Genomic DNA, 22,519 nt, shown 5'->3' with positions numbered 1-22,519 from the left:
CAGCCAGGTGAGATAATATAAATCTAGCAACAAATAATGTGTTAGCCTTTATTTCTTTGTTGTTAGTTGTTATACTGTATTACTTTGTATTTTTTGCTGACAGCACGAAGAAGGGGAGATGAGGAGAGGGAGAAAAAGAGAGAGCAAGATGAAACAGGTGATAACATGATCAGGTAGTCAAGAAGACCATAATAAGCATATTTTTGACCACATTTATTGCATTTGCCCATATTTATCTACTCAATCTTTACAAACTGCTCTGTCCCACTGCACATGGACAGGTTATAGTGTAGGCCTACTTTATTTACCTCAGACATTTGACCCTCGGCTTGCTTGCTTTATTTATTATTTTGAAAGTTTATAACTACTTCCTTACTAAACGTTTGAATGTATGTAAAGAGCGAGATAGGACCATGGAGAGAGTGCAAATGCAAAGAGGGCAAGAGCAGGATGGAGAGATGGGGGACACACTGAGGGTGCGAGACCTGGAAGAAGCAGGTGAGAAAAAGGCATTGATTGTTATAGGGGCAAACAACCTCACTAACTATATAAAGAAAGCACATTATATCTAAACTTCATTTCATGGATGACTGTCTTTAAATATTTATGTTTATGTTACTAAGGAGAAAGAGAAGAGTAGGGAGAGTGTTTGGAAGGTGAGCAGCAGACCAGAGAGGTGCATGAAAAAGCACAGATAGAGGAGCAAGTGGAAGCAACAGTGTCTGCAGATATGGCTTGTAATTTAGGTGATAAGGACACTGGTCCTAAACAACTGAAGCTGCCTCAGTACCCACAAGATCAGTTTGGAATACAAAAGAGAGCCTTTCAGTCTAACTGGTTCCAGAGTTTTACTTGGCTAGAATATTCATTGAGAAGAAATGCTGCATTCTGTTTTGCTTGTAGGGTGTTTGGCAAGAGATTAAAACAGGAGGAATTTGTGAATGGTGGGATCAAAAATTGGAATCATGCACTGAGCATGTTTCAGAAACATGAAACCACACAATGCCACAAAGACAGTGTACTCTGCTGGCATAGCTATAAAGCAAGTAAAAGAGAGGGAGTTTCTTGGATTGCATGGACCTCCTGAAAAAGTTTGACCCTTTCTTGCAAAGCTACACGCCTCCAGCAAACACAACCTATCTTTCATCTGACACTCAGAATCAAATGATACAGTGTTGTTCACAAGAGGTTACAGCAACTATTGTTCGAGAGATGAGGAAATCAAAGATGTATGCCATCATGGCCGATGAGGCCAGGGACGGAAAAACAGAACAGCTGTCACTCTGTGTGAGATATGTTGCAGATGGTGCTCTAAGGGAAAGGCTCCTATCCTTTATAGACTTAAAATATTTTGATGCTGCGTCAATATGCATTGCAATTGAGAATCAATTATTAGTGAATAATATTGATGACTTGAGATGTGTGGCACAGACTTATGATGGAGCAGCTGTCATGAGTGGGGCACTGGGGGGCGTACAAGCCCATTTTCGAAAGAAGCACCCTGAAGCCATGTATGTGCATTGTTATGCACATGAATTAAATCTCGTCTTATGTCACACGTGCAGAGCAGTTTCTGAGGCCAAAGATTTTTTTGACATGCTGGAAAAGGTCTACACTTTTTTCAATTCTTCTCTTGTGAACCACCACATTTTTGAAGAAACTCAAAAAAATCTAGGGTTGCAGCAAACTGAACTTGTCCAGTTATCCAACACACGCTGGCCATGTCAACTGCGTTCCGTGAACGCAGTACTTGCCAACTTCCCTGCCCCCATTGACTGCCTCTCCACTATTAACACTCCCCTTGCTGTTGGAGTGAAGGCAAAACTCTGTAAATTCTCTTCAATCTATTTGCTTTTGTTTTCCAGTCTCTCCTCTCAGTTACAGAAGGTTTGCATAGATACCTTCAGAAGGAGACCATTGATCTTGCCCAAGCAGTGGCCTACAAAAATGCAGTGACTGATTCTCTTAAGGAGAAACGCAGCGATGCCACTGCTGCTGATCTGCATGCTCAGGCTATGGCCCTATGTGAGGCCAATGACATATCAGTGCCAGAGCCATCCTCTTTCCAGAAGAGGAAGGCAAAATGGATGGAAGACTTTGTTGCCGAGTCTTCTCGTGGGGCAGGTAGTGAGGTTAGTCATTCCTCAAGGTTAGAAGACCTAAAACAAAAATTATTCTTTCCTTGTTTAGATAGAATGATTTCAGAAGTTGATAAAAGGTTTTCTGATGTGAATGAAGAATTGCTGGAAGGAATTATGGTGTGCTGTCCAACGTCTAACAAATTCCTTTCTGAGACAGATTTGACAGCACTGGCACTTCACTGACCTTAAGTCAGAAGAGGTGGTGATAGCCAGAAATTTTTTGAGGCGCAGAAGAGAGGGTGGTGGTGATGTTGGGAACATGCTTGCAGTATACAACGTGCTAGATGCAGAAATGTTCCCCTCTCAAGGAAACTATTCAGGCTGCAATAACCATACCAGTCAGCAGCTGCAGTTGCGAAAGGTCCTTCAGTGCTTTAAGACGTCTCCATACCTGGCTCAGAAGGACCATGGAGCAAAAGAGACTCCATCACCTAGCAGTGATGTCTGTTGAGAGTGATGTTCTGGAGAAAATAGATCCTGAACGAGTGATTGATAGATTTGCCTCCTTGAAAGTGAGGCGACATAGTTTAGTGCTCCCAAAATAGTGGTCTGTCTCCAATAGTATTAGTCTAGTACAGGTTGTACTTGTTGATTTTTTTGTTGTATTTTTGTATGTTGATACAATATTCCAATATTAATTAAACAATATTTTTTTGAAATTCGCATTTTACTTTGTCTTCAATTTTTTTTATCCATTTTCCATATATAGTGTACTTTGAAAACCAATGTGTTTCAGTAACTGTGTAAATACAAAGAAAATGGGCAAATATGGTCATTTCTGAGATTCTGTCGACCAATCAACGGACGTCGTTTTAGCTCGTTTTAGAAAGAAATTGAATATACCTCAAATTTGTTATTACAGTATTACCCTCCCTTCATCCAAACAGTCTTTTTTTTTTACATCACTTTAGTGGCTCGAAACTGCATTATTTAGCTCACACTGCCATATATTGGCTTAGACATGCAACAGCATAATAACTAAGAAAATAATGGTCACAGAATCTTGGACAGGACTAAAGAAAAATCATGGATAATATAATACTACATTTACAACAGTGTTGTCTATAACTCAGATAAAAAGATTAAGTTATAAACAATTTATTTAGAGACTAGCCAACATGTGTTTGATCCTTTCCTCTGGGATGAAATACTTATTGGTATTATGAGTTTAACTGAAGTTAAATTGTTACAAAACGTCTGCTTTTCTGACAATAAACAGGCAGACTGTTCAAAAATATACAATGTGTTGGATTGATAGATAAATAGATAGATTTATCCCCCACCAGATTCAATTTAGGATCTCAGGAAATCACATCTACGATATTCAAAATCCAAAATCCTTTATATACTTCAAATACCCCTGTGGCTTCCTTGGGGCTGAGCCCACCCAAAAGTCAGAACCTAGAATCGCCCCTGGGGTCAGGTGCATTATTTTTATATAAGGCTCATATATAAGATCACTTGCGCGATTTAGAAGTACTAGACACGCCTCCTACTTTTGCGATTTAGAAAAGTACAAGATACGCCTCCTACTACAAGTTACGCCTACTACAAGTCACGCCTCCGCAGGACGCAGAGGGATACTATTGGCCTATTGGGCTACATTTTGAGGACGTTCAGGCTGTGTTGCCAGATTGGGCGGTTTTTTTCTCACCCTATTGGGCTACTTTTAATCACGTACCGGCTACGCTATTCTCTTAAAGAGAATACCATTACTACCATTACTACTACTACTACGATTAGTACTACAAATTCAGCTACTACTACTACTTTAGCTACTGCTACTACGACTACTACTTCATCTACTACTACTACTACTTCAGCTTCTACTACTGAAGACACAGGCGGGTGGTAAGGACAATTTCCTTAATTTCCTTAACTGTAACTGACATCAACTCACCATACATAGCTTATATGCCACACTTGTCAAGGCACAGCTTTACCAACTTTAGGGTCACAGTGGTGCCTTCCGTAGCCTACTAATACAATTCAAACCCACCGTCCATTCTCACTTCTCCTCTGAGACAACATAAGATTTCGGCACATGCACATATCATAACACATTTGAAGACAGAACAATGAACATATTATGACTGTATTGATAAGAAATGACACTGTACATTAGAGTGTAATGTTGAAATTATGATCAATAGCCTAATAATGACATTATTAAGTAAAAATACATATTGACTTGTTCAGGACTTGAAAAGGTTTGGTACTTGGACTTGGACTCGACTTGGCTTTGGTGTGACTTTGACTTGGACTCGACTTGCCTTTTCCTGTCTTGACTTGGGACTCGACTCGGACTTGACTGCTAAGACTTGGGACTTGCCAAACAGTGACTTTGTCCCATCTCTGGTAAAACATCCACAAATCTTTTAAACTCTTGGCCATTTGCGATTAGGCTCCTTGCGTTCCATTGTAATAAATAAAACAACAGATTAAGTATCACCATATTCAGTCATGTCCATTTCCCTCACTCCTGCCTTTGCCCCTCCCTCCCTCTCTCCTGCACCTCAAGGTTCTGCCTCTTGAATGTGTGCAACACCTCTGGGCCCATTTCTATCTCCTCAAGAAACATTTCGGCCGCCTCCACCACAATTTTAATAGCATCAGACCTTTTGGTTATATTTTTTGCTGCCCACACAACATCTACCATGAAAGCAAGAAGTGACTGTTTTTCCTCTATCTGCATTGTATCCCCTTTTCCTGGCAGCGGGTGAGCACTGGTCCCCACTGGCCTGATAGCATCCCCTGTGCCCTTAACTTATCTGATTGCCTCTGCATAAGTCATATTCTCCCCAGCTCTAACTTTCTCCACTTCCACAGCTGTTATATGAGACCCACATCCCCTGAAGGAAGTAATATGGTTACCACCACAATTGCAGCACTTTGTTTTCTCAACTTCGCATTGTTTGAAGTCATGGTCCCCCCCACCACTTTCCACATCTCCTGTCCCCTCTACATGCAGCTGTCGTATGCCCAAAACGTTGGCATTTGTAACATCGCAATGGAGGACGTCTGTACTCTCTCACTGGAAAACTCATATACCCCATGAATACTGGTGTGCATGGTTTCTTGCTTGAAGGTCAGTAATACAGCTGTGCCATCTTGTTTAAATCTACGGACAGACTCAAACTTAAAAGTATATTACTCCCTTAACACCTCCACCCACAGGAACAAAGCACTCAATTGGCCTGTTAAGTAAATGGCAGACTTTCATGGCCTTAGCTTTATGACCCTGTGATTTACAGAAAACCAGAATATTTCCATTTCTCAGCATTCTTACATTGAGTACACCTCCCATTTTATCTTTAATTTCATCCGACAGTTTGAGGTGTTTTTAAGCTTTATCATTTTATCATTGAATTTGACAAGAAAGTTGAATTCTCCTTCTTCCTGAACCTTTGAAACCTTCCAGCTGCCTTGATCACTGTCCCCCTCACTATTTGATCCATCAGGCCTGTCTCTTTTATTGCCTTCATCCTCCTTTCTGTTGCCCTTTCCCCCATGGCCACCTCCCGAAGCCATCCCAAAAACCATCCCCTCACGGGGAAGCCCCGATGGATCCAGTGATTCAGTCTCGCCGAGATACGGAAGTAGCAGCCCCAAACCTGTCTGATACTTCAAACAAAGCTTGCCAAGAAGCCGCGCGCTGACTCAAACTCCGCTCCTCCTCCCGGGAACCGATCGCGTCAGATTCTCCAATCCTGCAGCTGTTACGTCTTTCTGACCAATCGCAGTTCAAGGCCGACGTGGGCTGTACCACTTCAGGAGGGGGCGCTCAGTTACTCTCCTCTAGACAAAATCGAATTGGTTGCGACGTTGACAGATTGTATGTGCTGCGTGTGTTGAGTGGAGAGGTTGCGGTTGCACAGCTCAGGCTGCCGGACGGCGCTGCAAGGAACTTTTATAAACGCAATATTGTTATCCCCTTTGTAATACTGCTTCTGCTGCTATTTGAATTAACCTCAGGAGGACAGGTTGGATGGAGCACTGGACTGGCTTTATTTCTTATATCTGCAACATGGGCGGTAAACAATTAATGGAAAAGCCTTGCAGTCTGTTCTCGCTCGCACCACAGCGTAACAGCATTTTACTTCTGACAGTGATCGTATAGTGGTAACATTTGGTTTGAAAAACATACTTGTAAATAAAATATAAAAACATAAAAGATCCTAATGGTCTGTAATAATGAGTAACAGTCAATAAATAAATGCTATTATTTGTATTGACAACATTCAGAATTAGCTCAACTTACATAACATAATTCTAACATCAAAACAGAGCATTCACATTTTTGAGCATCACTCAGTTTTGCAATCACAAGTCCAATATAAAGCCTATACTGCCATCTCATGGCATTAAAACGTAGCAGCCATGTCCAAAACACATATAGAAAAATCCAGTGTAAAAGAGGACTCACATATTAATTACACATAACAACATTGCATATAAAACAGTACAAATAAACATACCTGCAACATGGGACAGTAAACACGACCAGTGTGCAATTAATGGAAAAGCCTTGCAGTCTGTTCTCGCTCGCACTGCAAAAGAGGAGCTTGGCATTAGCATATACAGGTCACGTACACCTCGTGCTGAAAGAAGTTAGCTAAAACATTCCTCATACATGTTGGCAGCTAGCCCAAAGACTATTCACACACTACGCAACAATTCGTCACAAAGCAACAAAACTACTGGTTTTACAACAAATGCTGATAGTTTACACATCATATGAACCGTAGTTTTCATTTATAACTGACTTTATGTCCAAGCGAACAGAACAGCAACTTACCCACAGCGTAACAGCATTTTACTTCTGAGCACAAAACAAAATGCCCAGCATTAAGTGTGAAACAAACCTTGCTGTGGACTTTCAAAATAAAATACACAAAAAAACCTTTTGTTGCAGTCCCAAGTTTGACAGGAATTTAACATTAAAGCCAAGTTAATATTTACACTGTTACAGTTGCGCAAGCAAACTTTGTGTAAACCTATCCCCGTGATACGTTGACTAGTTTAAACTTCTGCCCTCGTTTTTTCAAACGCATCATTTGCTTATTACTGTACAGCATAAAAACATTTGCTAATTACAGTAGCTCAGCATATCAAGTATTTGTACTCAACCTTTTCTCCCCAGTTGAAATAAGTGTTTATCTTCTACAGTATTCCTACTTTAGTATAACAGCACTTGGGTTAGTAAACAAATCACAACAACCAACATGAATTTTAATTTTTTTTCATGAAAAAATATTAACTATTTAACAAAAAAACGTGTAGGTTGCGTTTGCTAGAGTCAAAATAGTCACAGCTCATCTGGAGCATCTACTGTCTCCTGGTAGCCACGGTACTGCACGTCTTGTGCTGGGTAATTAGCTCTGGGCTGGACAACACAGGAAGCCGATAATGTCTAAGAAAGCAAGAACAACATTAGCAAAGCAAGATAAATTATGCCTTGAGTAGCCTATGCAGCATTACACAGACTTCAAGCTAACGTAACGTAGCCTATGCTCTGCCAATAAGATCGGCTACTTTGTGATAACTGCATTGTCACGTTCCCTGGGACTCAAATCTATTGAGGCCAATGTTTTAGTAAAAAAACAAACACTTACTCTATGCTCAGATGCCTGTTTCTCCCGGTGGGAGAAACAGGCGTTTCCAGTTCACTTTCCAGTTCACCTTCTGGGTCCGGAAATATGTATCCAATACCTGTTCAGATGAGGCGCAACTGTTCATATGAGGCGTAAAGCATGGGTGAGAGGTTACACACATGGCCCCGTCCTCGCCAGATTCAGCCATTTATTCTAGAAGTAACTGGCATCACTGAAATTCGCTGCAGCACAGGGAGTCTGTGTTAGTGTCTATAGGTAAACAGAGCAAACCGGTGCACTCCGGCTCCTCGTCCTCGGCAACAGGCAAGGCTTGTTCAGCTGCTGCCGCGGCAGCCTCCTCCTCTATTTGTGTCAATTCTTCCTGGCTGTATTCTGGCTCGTACAAATAGCCCTGAATGTCCGAATCCAACAATAGATTTTCAAAATCCACTTTGGCTGTTTCACATTGCAAATGTGTTCTCTAGCTAAGTGGTGAAGTAACATGGTGGACATTGTGTGTTCATCTCGTATGCGAGATCCCGCCCCCCCTCATTCCTTATTGGTGGGCTCACAAATTTGCGGAACCAGTTTTACCGAGATGACGTCAAACTCGTCATTTGACGTCATCTCGGGAGAAAATTAGATCAGGAAAGCTGAGCCAAGGGAAGACTGGGTCAGACTGAGGGGAAAGAAACTTTTTTTTTATATTACAATAGCAATTTTATAATGATAGAACGCTGGTTCTGAATGGGTGAAGTATCCCTTTTATTCCAGTTGTTCCTTTTTACCTCCTGCTAACGCTCTGACATAATAATAACATTGACTATTAAAGGGTTTATTTACAACTCTCAATTTGTACCTGAGGGGTATTCCATCAACGGAGCTAAAGGCAAAGCCGGGCTTATTTCGCTTAGCCTCGCTACTTTCAATTAGAGTTTTGTTCCATTAACGTGTCTTTTAAAATGATATACATATCTTGAGTGCTATATGTACCCATTAATCGACAGTGGTGGTTAACCTGCAACTGTCACAATGTTGGACTTTTGTAGATGTTGACCACTAGATGTCGCCAATCCTGTTCTCTGTGCTTTTCCTGAAGAATTATTTCTCTGCTAATCAGACTCACCTGCCCCCTGTTAAAGGTCCTATGGCATGCTATGGTGCAGATTTACAGCCACTACGAGCCAGTCGCACATTGAGCTTTCCCCAAACGCACAGTTTCGGTGTCTGTAGCTTTAATGCAAATGAGGAGGAGAGAGGCGGGTCAAGGAGGAGGGTGGGGGTGGGGGTGGGGCCCTGAGCAGCTTGCGGCCACGGTACCATGTGCTGATTACAGTGGAAGTATTGCAATCGCGAGGCGCACACAGCGTTTGGCTGTGTTCTGTAAATATTCGGGAGTCCTGGAACAAATCACCTATGGTCGTATTTTCTGAGAGGACAGGCTGATACTGTACATTGATTGGTTTGTAGATGGGCGTGAGTCTGACGTCACCGTTCGGCGGTAAAGCCTTCATGAATGAATGAAGAAACATGTGAACATATTAATTTCCTGCACGCACACTTCCCGCTTTGACTACAGCTATAGGCCTAGATAAAAAATCAATAAAGCAACCCCCGTTCCTACAGTTCCCCCGTCAGCAGCTAATTCTACTCTTGTGACATGTTGATATAACGTAGGACTATTAACATTACAATCAAACGTAGGCTACCCCGAGAGGTAGGACCTATAGGCTATACCTTAATGACAATAATGTGTTATCGATATTTAACGTAGCCTTTTGAGTATACGTTTCAATTAAATGTAAATTATCCAAGAGGTAGCCTAAATAACTAACAAAAAATATGTTGAGAACGAACCTATTTGCAATATGTTCAATAAGACGTAATCAAGGACAAAATACGTTTAATGACACGTCCCCTGAAAGGGAAATATGCCTTAATAACAATAATGTGTTAAATGTTGACATTTAACATATCTGGGATACGTTTCAAACAAAAATAATCCTAGAGGTAAATAAATGGCAAAAAATAGGCTGAGAACGAACGTATTTGCGATATGTTCAATAAAACGTAATCACGGACAAAATCAGTTTTTCAGACAAACGTAATTGAGAATGCCGAATAGTTCTCTGAAAACGTAATTTTGATGAGACAGGGTATCAATATTATATGTGTGTTGAATTTATGAAGATTATTATTGTAATTCTTTAAACCTACATGCATAATATAAAAGAGGATGGAAAAACATGGGTACACATATACATTTTTATCTGTCCCCTTTAAACAAGTAATGCACTTATTTAAAGGGGTTAAACGTTTGTTCCTTTAATGTTCTTTCATTGTTTCATACAAAAATTCTTGCACAATTGTAATTCACAGTGATCTGATAAGTGATTAATGAAATTACCATAACAAACAACTGAAAAACCAAAACAACCATGGTGGCCCGGACAGCTGTAAAGCCTAATAATCAAACCATGCTCTAAAGCCATTATCATTTACTCACACTGTATCTCACATTTGCATGTCTATGAATTGTTGCCCTCCTGACCCATCCGCTCCTATCTTCCGTCTACCCAACTGTTGAGAGTCTCTCTTCCCCCCCCCCCCCCCCCCCCAGTTAAAGAAGGGCCAAATAGACTCCCTGGTGCTGCTGTCACCTAAAGCCCATTCCAATCATTCTGACAAAGGAGCCAGCTGTGAAAGGAATTTTACCAGTGTGTGGACGGTAGGAACATGTTAATATATGTTTATAAAAAATAAAAATAAAAATGGTGATCGTATTATGCTGAGAGTTCCAAGAACTATGTTTAGGATCTTCCAAGAAATATGTAAAAATCAACAATTGTTGCAACAATTGTGTGTAGATGTTTTTGACTCCGCCCTCTTGAAATCCAATTGGTCCTCGAACTAAGCCCTAGTCACGTGATCCTGGCGCTGTCCAATCCTCTATCGCCTCTTCATGGCTCGTAATTTTGAACAGACATGGACTGCAGTTGAGTCAGACCAGACGAGCAGTATTTCTGTTAATCTCGTTTAATCCAACCTGTAAACGGATAGCAAGTATTGGATTGTTGTCCTTCACCAATGGATGTATTAACTATGTTTCGTGTCTGATGATTTGGAGGAGAGCTAGGTTCTTGCATTAGCCATGAATACCCATATTGTTACTCCAGGACCTTACAGAGCCACGAAATTGGTAAGATATTGCAAAATGTTAAACGCGCCTTCTGTCTGTTACGTTTCGTAGTGGATCATCGATGGGCTCCACGCCGAAGATTACTGATATTGCGTCGGATTTGTTCAATTAATGTTTTATATAATGTAACTTATCTTGATAGTGGAAAAGCTGACGATCGACGGTGCTGAGTTCTTGGATCACTATACTGTACTTCCCCAAATAACGCGTTGTTCCATCATCAATAGAAGATACATATTAAGTGACTAGAAATGTCCATTAAGTCATGCTTCTATTAGATAAAGTATTGCTTTTGATTGAATGGATGTGTTTGAACGATTCAATAGCGGATTTACCGATACCAGCAATTACTAGACACACTGTCCCTATTCTTCAAAGAAATATAAATATTTCACAGCAGTTAACATAGCCAACTGGTCTGATCATGGCAATTGTTATAACTCCAGCCCAATAGGATTAAGTCAGTATCAGAATAATTTGTTTTTATAATCTGCCCCAATAAAACGTAATTGTGTCGGAACACAATTATGTTTTTCCTCCCAGCTGAATCATGGGAGCCTCTCAGATATTCTTCATGTTTACTAAAATCTAAGCTTAACCCAACAAACGGACCCACAGAACAACAGTTTATTCATATTATTTATTGAAATGTTTGGTCTAAATTCTTTCTCTCCCCCCCACATCACCACGTCTTGTCTTCCTCCAGTGGAATGAGGTCACCCGTTTGTTCCGGTCGGGCATGCCCATCCGCAAACACCGCCAGAACTTTCGGGTTCACTCAGCCTGCTTCATGGCCACAGCCGCCGTGGATTGGCTGCATCAGTTGCTGTGCAGCAACAGCAATTTTGGGCCCGATGTCAGCAGGCAGCAGACTGTTCAGCTGCTCAAGAAGTTCCTGAAGAATCATGTCATCGAGGACGTGAAGGGCCGCTGGGGCTCGGAAGACCTGGAGGACAACAGCTCTCTTTACAGGTGAGGCTGCCTGTTACGGCCAGCCTAGCCTTGGCCTCCGGGATCTTAATTGCAATTGAAAATCACATTTAACTGATAATATTCATGAATTTACTACAAAAGAATAATAGGCAACACAACTAAGGACATTGCTGAGTTTGAGGTGGCAACACGTGTTTGGTCCATGTTGATCTTTAAACCTAGCTGCCACCTGGCAAGACAATCACCAGGCATCATCACACCCACACATCCAACCAATCAAACACAAATGACTATTTCGCTAAATCAGCCAAAACTGAATAAAAGAAAACATTAGCATCCAAAGAAACACAAACAAGGGGAGGTACATTAACACAAACAACTGAACAGTATGGCAAAGGGTCATAACCGTTCTGCACCATTGGACGGTAAGCCATCCGAAGCCTGATGGTGCAGTAGGATCCTATTATCCATGCATACCTACATACTGGAGAGGGACAGAAGTCTATTGCACCGGGCAGGACGGGAGCACAACAAAGAGGATTAGGCAGTGGTGTTGACCACTTGTCATTGTACAGCAGTGCTGGTAGAGAGGAAAGGGGCGGGACCAGGAGGTGTAAACCGGCCAACTATCAATGGTTCAAAGGGAACTATATAATTTAGTACTAAAGCACTTGCTTCAAAGGAACAATGGTAATGATCTCGTAAATGCATTGGATGCCGCTGCAGAATATGTGGGCCGGACAGGACTAAAACAAGATGCAGAAGGAATCTGCATGGAGGAATCATTGGAAATGGATGAGCAATAGGCAAAGTTAATTATTTTCATTGCAGCACATGTTATCTTTAATCATCTTGTAAAAAATATCTACCAATACATACCAGCATTTCCCCCAGCACTGTATGGTTAAGGCGGCCGCCTTAAAAACAATAGGGCCCCGCCTTGACTACCAATGTATATATATATTTTTATTATTATTATTTTTAAATTATGTATTAACGAAGTACAAACCTCTCATAGGGTAAGGAAACATACTTCCATCAGGCACAAAGCATAAAGATAAGTAATACATTGGTAATACTGCCATAAAGCCCCCCCGCCCCGCTCCTCGACCACCTTGACTAAGACATTTCCTGGGGGAAACACTGCATACCGTCTATGTTTTTTCACTAAATCGTTAAGAAGGCTGTCCAATGAATTATTTTTTTTCAACTCATCCAGGTTTCCCTCAACCTCCCCTTTGAAGCCCATTCCTTCTCCGGCTCCCAAGCAGACCTCAACGCCAGGCTCCAGCCTCAAAAGGAGCCTTTCCCTCCGAGACAAGGAGGGACTGTTCAGGTTCCGCAGCACCAAGAAGCTGAGCAAGGAGACCCAGGTGACTGCCATCACATCAAAGCTCCATTTTCCAATTTATTTCCATTATTATTTATGTTATTGAAGTCCCTTGACAAATGTATGAATATAAAATCACAAAGTTCTGAAAAAAAGATATAATTTCTGAAGCTTATCTGGACAATTCTGATGTCTTACTTTAAGAATGCATACAACAACAATATAACTGTACATTTAGTTTACAATCAAATTTGCTTTGTCTTTTTACAGGAGAATGTCGACCCCGCCCTCCAGGCAAAGGCAGAAGATGAAAATCAGCCAATAGGAGATCAGCAGGCTCATAAACGAGAACTTACAGAGGAGGAGGAGCATGAAATCTGGAAGGAAATTGCCCTTACCCAGTATGAAAACAGAACACATTATTTTTTTTGTCCTAAAGTTCAATTATTCCTCCTACTCCAGCCTGCATAAAGGGCCAAGGCACAATCTAAACCTTTAGTAATAATTAGCACCCCGTAATAATGGGCAAGGTGAGCACGTCTTAAACATTAGACTGAACATGTGTGTTTTGATCAGCCTCCAGAAGATTCTGGGGATCGCTTCTCTAGATGAGGTGTTGGATCGACGCAATGTGAATCCGCAGAACATCATCCACAACATGACCAAAGTCAACAAACATGGAGTCGTTACGTTGGACGATAAGTCCAGTAGGTTACCTTTTAAGCCATTGTTGGTCCATTCTTTTGAAATTAATGGTTAAAATGGCACAAAGGTGAAACTAATGACTGACCTGTGCCCCCTCCCTTCCCCAGATGACCTACCCCATTGGGTGCTATCTGCCATGAAGAGCCTTGCCAACTGTAAGTAGCTAAAAGCTATTGGATACATCATTGATGTGTATTTTATTTTTTTACTACAAGACGTTTTTAAAGCATTCAGATGCTTCACATGTTCACTTCATTGAATGATATTAAAAGAAATCGCAAAAGTGTAAATCAGCTCAGACATACGGCCAAATGGTATGGTGTCTCCAAAGAGTCACCAAACGTCAAAACATCAAAGAGATTATTATGTACCTGTTATTACATGTTTGTTTTCTGCCGTTAGCCCCCCAGTAGTTTAATCTGTAACCTTAACGACATGTTATTTTTTTGGTCAGGGCCCAAGTACGACAGTGTCCAGCCGTCCTATCCAGGCTTTGAGAGGGATGTCTTCAAGACCGTGTCAGACTATTTCTACAGCCTCGCGCAGCCTCTTCTTACCTTCCAGCTCTATGAGCTCTTCATCAACGTCCTTGGTAAGTTGGTGTGCCGGTCTTTCCTTTAATGAGGGAAAATCACTGAAGGTAGTTTATTATAAAATAAAAAGCAAATGTGTTGTCTATATGCTACTCTTTTGTGTATTTTGAAATTGTGTATTTTGTGCTAAGTTGTGTTCCTGTAATTTAGAAATGTTCCCATAAATAGAAAAATCAGTCTGATCTGCCAGTTTCTCAGTCATTAAGGATAAGTTACCCGGAATGCGTAAGTCATCAGGGGAATTCAAACCTCTGACATAATACAAATGTTAGTTAAATTGGCATTTAATCCTTCAATCCGAAACTAAAAAGGCTGCATAGTAACATGGCAACCACTTGTTCTGGTTTGCTGACTTGTGCTGGATACTTGTGCACATAGTATGGCTCACTAATATGTGCCGTTTGTTTATCTGTGATTACGAACGTGCTATTCTGTGTGTTGTCTAATGTTGTCCGTCTTGCCTGTTGCTGGTCCATCATGTGGTATGTTTTCTTCTACTGGATTTGGTTCGCCCTGACTAACCAAAACCCTCCCGTCTGTCTTGTCTTGTTTTCTGTCTGTCTGTCCGTCTGCCTCTACTGACACTGTTCGGGGCCCTGTATTTCTATCATGCCCACCCCCCCCCCGCCTCTTTTTTCTGCCACTCTGCATCAGTGCTGTGTGGGTATGTTGTAGCAGCCCCAAGGCCTCAGCGGGCGGAGCGCCAAATGCCATACCCGCCTTGCTTCCCCCCTCCCACCAAGACGTCGTTCTGCTCCACCGAGTGCCTCCTCCTGTCGCTGATCAGACAGGGCTCATGCGACGAGGCAGACTCCCCGATGAAGGAGGTCTTCAGCTCTGTGGTGCAGTCACAGCTGCCCTCGTTTAAAGGAGTCGAGGCGTGCCGTCAGCCCAGTAGCTGCGACGTCGGTGGCGGCGCCGGCCAATTAGGGGGGAGCCGTGCGAGCCTCAGCCAGTCGCGTAGCTCGGTCGGCTCGGCTAGGCCACAACCTCGAAGTTGCTCCATGGAGAACGTCTTGGAAGACTCCACCCCTTTAACCCAGCAGCTCTTTCTGTCCAATGAGTGCCTGTCAGGGAGCACCTATGACGACCTCCACCACGCAAAACATTCCCAGTCAAACTCCAAGCACTGCGATACAGTTGAGCCCATCGCCACGGCAATGCTCGGCGACAGGAAGGAGAATGCCGAATCTGCCGGCAGAAAGAGGCTCTCTTTGGGTTCCCTGCCTGGGCTGGCGGGCATGCGGAGGACCCGCCTGACCCGGCCCTTTAGCACGGGCAGCTGTCTTGACATCGTTCTGGAGTCCCGGGAGGAGGTCTCCAAGGAGAGCATGGGGCGGAGTCGAGCAGCCAGCTGCCTGGACGTCAGCACGCCTGCACGACGGACACGCTCCACCTCGACAGTGTCCACCCGTCCTTCCTCCTCTGGCAGGAGGCCTTGCCCGTCTTGGTCTTCGTCCGAGGCACCACACGGGCATGTCCCATCCACCACAAGACCCCAGGGGTCCAGCACCTCCTCCACTATCTCCAGTAGCCTGTGGTCGCTCCACGGTGGCGCTAGTGCTGGCTGTGGTTCCACCATTGCACGCCGCTGCCACAGCTCCCTGGACCTCTCTGGGCTGTCTCAACCCCCCCTGCCTAATGCTGAAAACAGTAAGACCCCCCCCCCCCCCCCCATCCGTTTCCTCTCCCTTCCTCCACTTTAACTTGTCTGGCTGTCAGCCTGGCTAGCTGTTTTGTCTGTTCTGTTCTTGTGACTAACGGCATCTAACATCCAATCGCCCTGAACAATAGTCTTCAATTGCAAAAATGTAGTAGGAATAGCGAGATTGAGACAAGGGAGATTATGGGATGATTGAAAAGGTCTATTGAAAACTCTTACCAAAATGTGTTAACATTCACATAACACTAGCCTTCCAGCTCATCATCTGTTCTTGTCAAGGGAATGTTATGTATAGAATGGATGGGTGCCGTTCAAGAGTGAATCCACATCCCATTCATCTTCCATTAATACAAATGTATTTAAAACATGTGTGACAATTTGTTTTGGTTGGATTATGTACCGTGTGTGTCTTTGCAGTGCATATGTATATATATATGCGGTAGGGTTTTAGCATGGAGAAGGACGTTGTAGCCAGAGGGCAGTTAGGTGAGAGCTGCATTCATCAACAGGTTCTGCTTTAGTGAGTAAGGGTTCACGTGTGTGTGTGTGTGTGTGTGTGTGTGTGTGTGTGTGTGCGCTTTCAGGCCTGCTCCAGTCCAATTGTGAGCGCATGGCCATCGAGGCCTTGCAGTTGTGCACCCTTCTCCTGCCACCGGCCTCGCGCAGGAAGCTGCAGCTCCTCATGCGGATGATGTCCCGCATCAGTCAGAACGTCGACATGCCCCGACTGCACCACGCCATCGGAGCACGCACCCTTGTAAGCTTCCTGAGCGCCAATTATGAAAGGGCAACTTTAACAACTAAAAACATTTTTTAGAGGGGACAATTAGTTGACCATGGGTCATGTTACATTCATTATTACATTGTCATTAATCTTTTTGTATTGAGCTCTGGTCTTAAAGAAAAACCTAACCAAGTGTTAATCCGAGCTAATCCCCGGCCACTATCAAACTTTGTATGTTATAAAATAACATTGCCGTCTTTGCAATTAAATTCACATACACACCAGGACTAATGCTATATCGCTACCATGTAGCCCACTACATCACTCTTCATCTAAAATAAGGTCTTGTAAGGTTTGGTTCCTTTTTAATCCAGTGGAAACTTTGCCCTGTAGATCACGCCAAACCCAAACACTTAGTCTAGTGTGTGGTTGCTCTTGAAGGGCCTTAAAGGGCTCAACATGCTTCTGCCTGGTTTGTCCGAATCCTTTGCGCACACGCCACTCACCATTGTTGCAAACTGTTTTCAATTCTTACTCTGCAACCTACACAATGTGTCACTCTTCTGATGTACTCTAGAGGGTCATTCATCAACAACCATTCATCACCCAGAACTGTGCATAATGGGTCGACAAATGTTGCCTCCTTTTTTCAAAAAGTAACTGGTTAACACACGTAATATGTTTTGTTTACTGTGGAGTGTTAGCAAATTCCAGCAGTTACAAGATTTCAATAATTATTGGAATCAAAGCTAAGATTCATTAGCTGTAGCCTGAAACTAGAGGTTTCAGCCTCACTCCTCAATTCACAATCAGTGGTCTGCAACATCTAGGTGGATGTTGCGTCTTTGATCAGATCGACGGGGCTCTGAAACGATGCTGCCAGGTCGCTAAAAACCTACCCAACTTGTATTCGCCACAGATTTAAAGCTCCTCTGTTGAGTCTGCCTCTTGGTCCATCACCTTTTTCTTCTATATGTCTTGTTACTTTAATGCAGCACCATTAGAACTTTCATGGCCTCAATGATTGTTGTACCTTAAGGGTTGTATCTTCAATGTTGAATGCACTTATTTAAAGTTGCATCGGACAAAAGCGTCAGCTGAATGTAATGTAATGTGGCAGTGTTGTGCTGCTCATGCTGCAGTCGCCCGGGCACGAACAGGCCTCCTCTTCTATACATTGTGAGTTAGACTTTATTGGACCTGTCCATTCGTCTTCGGTGTTGCTCCTCCAGATGGTGCACACCTTCTCAGGTTGCGTCCTGGGCAGTGCCGAGGAGTGTGAGCTAGATGAGTTGCTGGCCACCAGACTGGTCTCCTTCCTCATGGACCATCAGCACACCATCCTCTCCGTACCGGAGTACCTGCTGGCCGCTGTCACGGACCATGTGCAGTATCTGCGCAGCGCACAGGTAAACGCTCACTCACTCATTAATTTATTAAAATCAGATGTTTTTGTTTGTTTTTCTGTTTATTGCTCTGTACGCTCCATAATAAAATTTGACAGAATATTAAAAACAGATGTTTCAGTCACTGGACTTTCCTTCTCCCAATGTCATCAGTCAAACGTGAGCCCTCCTCTCGTGTCTCTTTGCCCCTGGCTGTAGCTCGGCCCGGTGTCCCGTGGCGCCCAGGGCGTGGACGTGGCCAGTGCTCCCATGCTCCTACACGCCTTCTGCCGGCAGATCAGCAGCGTTGAGTTTGAAGAGCAGCGCGTGGCCGCGTCCCATAAGGCCATGGAGGACCTGCTGGAGATCCTGCTGACCGACCGCAGCATCACCGACAAGGACCGGCAGAAAAGGCTCAAGCAGGCAAGGAAGGGGGGGGGGGGGGTTGAGTCAAGAGTCATGAGACCATGACTAATGGGTAATTCCGGTGTAAAATGGATTTGGGATATGTTTTGTATGATAACGAGTTGAAACGTTCGTTTTGGAGCACAAAAAATGCATATAGACGCTTTCTTCAGTTGGCTGAAGATGCCGTCGACGCCATTTTGTTTTTAAGACTCGATAAGTAGATTGGCGAACACAGAGCTTGCGTGTTGCTGATGTCACAATCTCTGTGTTCGTCAATCTACCTATCGAGTCATAAAAACAAAATGGCGTCGACAGGTGATCTTCTGATGGTATTGTGTGTATAAAATGTCCTTTTTAATAAACAATCTGTACACTTACAAAGTTCTCAATACGTTGTTTTATATGTTAAGACCCTTATTATACTACCAAAGAAGTGTCGGGCTACTTTTAGCCGTTTAAGTGGTTTAAAATAGTGATTTAGTTTTTACCATAACCAGTGCCCCCATCGTTCCAAGTTTATAGCGTTTTGATAGAATCGGCTAAAAACAGCCAACTGAAGAAAGCGTCTAATTACGTTTTTTGTGCTCCAAAACGAACGTTTCAACTCGTTATCATACAAAACAGATCCCAAATCCATTTTACAGCGGAATTACCCTTTAAGAAGTAATTGATGGTGTGATGAGAGGTTTGAAAGGTTTTACATATATACATTTACAAGTTGGACTCTCTTTCCATACCACTAAATGTAGGGAAATAAAGATGCCTGTTGTTGGGTATCAATGGTGGATGACTCAAGGCATTAGTGCTATTTATTAATCTTTGGACCTGTTTTCTCTCGGCTCGTCCAGTTCCGGAAGCAGTACCCGGAAATCTACAGCCGCCGGATCCCCGCATCCGACCGGGAAGAAAAGAAACCAAAGATCAAGCCACCACTGCTCACCATCAGGAGGACCAAAGCCTTCAGCATCCGCAACTGAAAAAAATCACCAAAAAGCCATTGCATTACATTGCATTAACCCAAGATTACTGTTGGTTCTGAAATTGTATGTTTTGCTGTTTTTGATAGCGATTTTTCAGAGATCCTAGTCTGTTGTATCGATTTGGTTTACCCGTAGACAATAGAAAGACGATGTTTGCGCTTTCCAGAGCTTTTATCTTTCATAGGAAGCTAGGTGTGAATGAAGGCGGACAGACAGGCTAGTAGCCTCAGAAAGTGACTAATGTCACATCCTGTTGTCTGTGTTGGGTTCCAGAATGTGCTAAAGAAGTAACCCCTGTCCCCGTCTGTGAATGAATGGTCATACTTGAGTTACGTATTCTGGCTTGGCTTCATCATTATATTTTGGGTGTGCGTGCTTATTTATGTGTTTACAAATGGAGGGAGGGAGTTTGAGAATGATTATGACTATGGATTCTGATTGTAATTTGTTTTAATTTATATCATTTATGTTGAGGAAATCTTGGCTACAAGACCTTTCTTGTGCTATTCATGTTGATTATTTTATTTGATAGGAGGGTTTTTCAAATTTAGTTTACCCTTTCATTGTTTAGACTTGGTTTTCTTTTTTGTTTCAATTTCAAATATCTCTATTTTTTTTGTACTCCGTACTCAAAATGTGTGATACATTTGGGCTTGTCTTTGAGAGAGAGAGCATCAGACTGGCCTCAGGATTTACATGTGACTGATGAGCAACATTTATTTTAAGGGACATTTTTTGTAATGTTGTGATTTTTAATTTCCTGGGCTACTGGACAGTTTACCTGCATTATGTGAAGGTATTATAAAACCAGGATATGGCAATGCCATTAATGTTGCAATTTCATATTGACTGAACGGTTCTTGTATTACTATATTATGAGTCCCCGTCTACACTCCATTAAACTGGTTACAATGGTACCATTTTGAACCTGGGTTTCTGAATAAATACGATTTCACGTAGGCCTAAAATAGCAATGTATAAAGTATTTATGATGTTCAATTTTCTTTTTCCAATTTATAACGTTTTTATGTACGTGTGAGGGTTTCATTTTAAGGGATCTGTTTGAGGTTTATAACAGATTCCTATAGATGCATACCGTTTACTATTCAAAGTTCTTATAAAGCTAACCTTTATTCATTCACTTTTGTCTGCATTCTATAATTTTACAGAATTCCCCAAATGATCAACATTGACCTTTGGGACACACTACTAGATAAGATTGAACCACTTTGGTTGAACGTTGAATTGTGGTGGACTACAAGGGCATGGTCTGTCTCCGCCGGTGTGTTCTGGTCAGGTCCAACCTGCCGAGGCTGCAGCAACGCATGAGGCACTCTGAAGAGCCAGAAAATAGAGAGCCGTTTATTAAATCAAGTGTAATACTTGACTGATTGAAGTCATTATAAAAAATCCCCTATGGACACATGCTAACACTGTTGGTCACTAAAGTTTATGAAAATTTATGCAAGGGACCATTTTCTCCAGGGGAGGATATGAATGTGTCTCGAATTAAAACCCCTACTCTGTAATGGGGAGAGCACTGTGTGTTTTAGTACTAAGTATTGTTTTTATTATCCTTAGCCTTCAAATCTAAGTTTAAGCTACCAAAAGCACCATCAAATTATTTTTTTTCCCCAGAGTGGAAAATTCAGGCTGTGCAGTCACAAACTATTCATTTCTAAACTGAATGGGGACCCCCTAGATTAGATTAATGATTTACTAACTGTTACAGGACACTGGGGAATCTGCGCCACACAACGCTTAAATAATAGGGCTTTATTTAATATACAACAAGAATTTTTCTTGGCCACTCCAAAGTCCCATTCCTGGATACAGTTCTGGTCGAGAGGCTTGAAACAGGAAGTCTCATCACATGGAGATCAATGTTTACAAAGTGTAGTATACAACTGGTTCAAGGTCTATATATCGACTAGCATGGTGTAGGGCCACTGAACTGTTTTCAGCCCTCACCCATTCTGCTGCAGGGGTGTCTGTAACTAATTAGCCAGGCGCACACACACACACACACACACACACACACACACACACACATTCTCACATTCTCACACAACGACACACACACACACACCCACTCACACACCAACACACACACACACTTCACCCCAATAAAACACATACATTTTCATGGTTAGCTTTCAGTGAATGAGCAGTATGTGTACCTCTAATTGGAATTGGTTGTGTGGTTGTGTGTGTGTGTGTGTGTGTGTGTGTGTGTGTGTGTGTGTGTGTGTGTGTGTGTGTGATTGTGTGTCTTTTTGTGTTTGTTTGTGAGCTGAAAGGATGGGAGGGTGGAGTCTGGTTCACTTTGGAGCGAGTGTGTGGAGGGGTGCTGATTTCTGAAAAGGTAAGGAGACAAAGAGGGCCTGTTTGACTCTGTAAGGGGGGGGGGCGTTTGAGGGTATGATGAAAATAGCAATACAGGGCTGGAATGGTTGAGGCGGAAAGATGGAAAGGAAATAAAGACACTATTGTCTCTATTTCCTTTCCATCTTTCCTCCTCAACCATTCCAGCCCTGTATTGCTCTTTTCATGGAAAAGAATTTCCACCGATTTGTCCTTATTTGATCTGTTTTGATGAGCGCAACAAATATACAGTTACTTTTCATATAATTATTGAGTGTAAAACAAAAAAATAGAGAGGGAATACATTGTGTTTGTTGGGACAAAGGGAATAGGAATGTGGTCAATAATGAATCCAAGTGGAAGGAGGTAATGGGAAGTCTGGGAGGGAGGGAGAAGGCGGTTGAGGGAAAAAAGAGAAAAAAGGAGGGTTGCAAACCCTGGCCCACGTCTCCATCTCTCTCCACAGGAAGTCTGGTGGTGGTTTAAACGAAACTCTTACC

The 22,519-nt window shown here is 42.5% G+C and overlaps 2 protein-coding genes across 5 annotated transcripts in view; one reads left to right on the top strand and one right to left on the bottom strand.

Moving 5' to 3' along the window:
- Positions 1-8,224, bottom strand: part of aspm (assembly factor for spindle microtubules) — a 65,638-nt gene extending 57,414 nt beyond the window's left edge. For 2 of the 4 annotated variants that reach the window (XM_079739788.1, XM_079739791.1), the window contains exons 1-2: positions 7,757-8,224; positions 6,620-7,554 (exon numbers count right to left, since the gene is read on the bottom strand). Coding sequence is in view for 2 of the 4 variants with exons in the window: in XM_079739791.1 (XP_079595917.1) it covers positions 6,620-6,628 (9 nt within the window). In the remaining 2 variants the exon portion in view is untranslated. The remainder of the gene's footprint in view (positions 1-6,619; positions 7,555-7,756) is intronic. The other 2 variants (XM_079739792.1, XM_079739789.1) reach the window with 2 other exon arrangements.
- Positions 8,225-10,750: 2,526 nt separating this feature from the next.
- depdc1a (DEP domain containing 1a) lies at positions 10,751-20,612 on the top strand. Its single transcript, XM_079740001.1, has 12 exons — positions 10,751-10,934; positions 11,641-11,906; positions 13,087-13,240; positions 13,468-13,598; positions 13,774-13,904; positions 14,010-14,057; positions 14,357-14,494; positions 15,150-16,148; positions 16,743-16,915; positions 18,115-18,291; positions 18,487-18,690; positions 19,524-20,612. Exons 1-12 carry the CDS (start codon positions 10,887-10,889, stop codon positions 19,650-19,652), a joined length of 2,598 nt encoding a protein of 865 aa, XP_079596127.1. The 5' UTR covers positions 10,751-10,886; the 3' UTR covers positions 19,653-20,612.
- Positions 20,613-22,519: the final 1,907 nt, after the last annotated feature.

Source organism: Pollachius pollachius, assembly GCF_949987615.1.
Source record: "Pollachius pollachius genome assembly, chromosome: 7".
NCBI lineage: Eukaryota > Metazoa > Chordata > Actinopteri > Gadiformes > Gadidae > Pollachius > Pollachius pollachius.
Note: the sequence above shows the minus strand (reverse complement) of the source record. Positions and strands in the feature narration are given on the sequence as shown.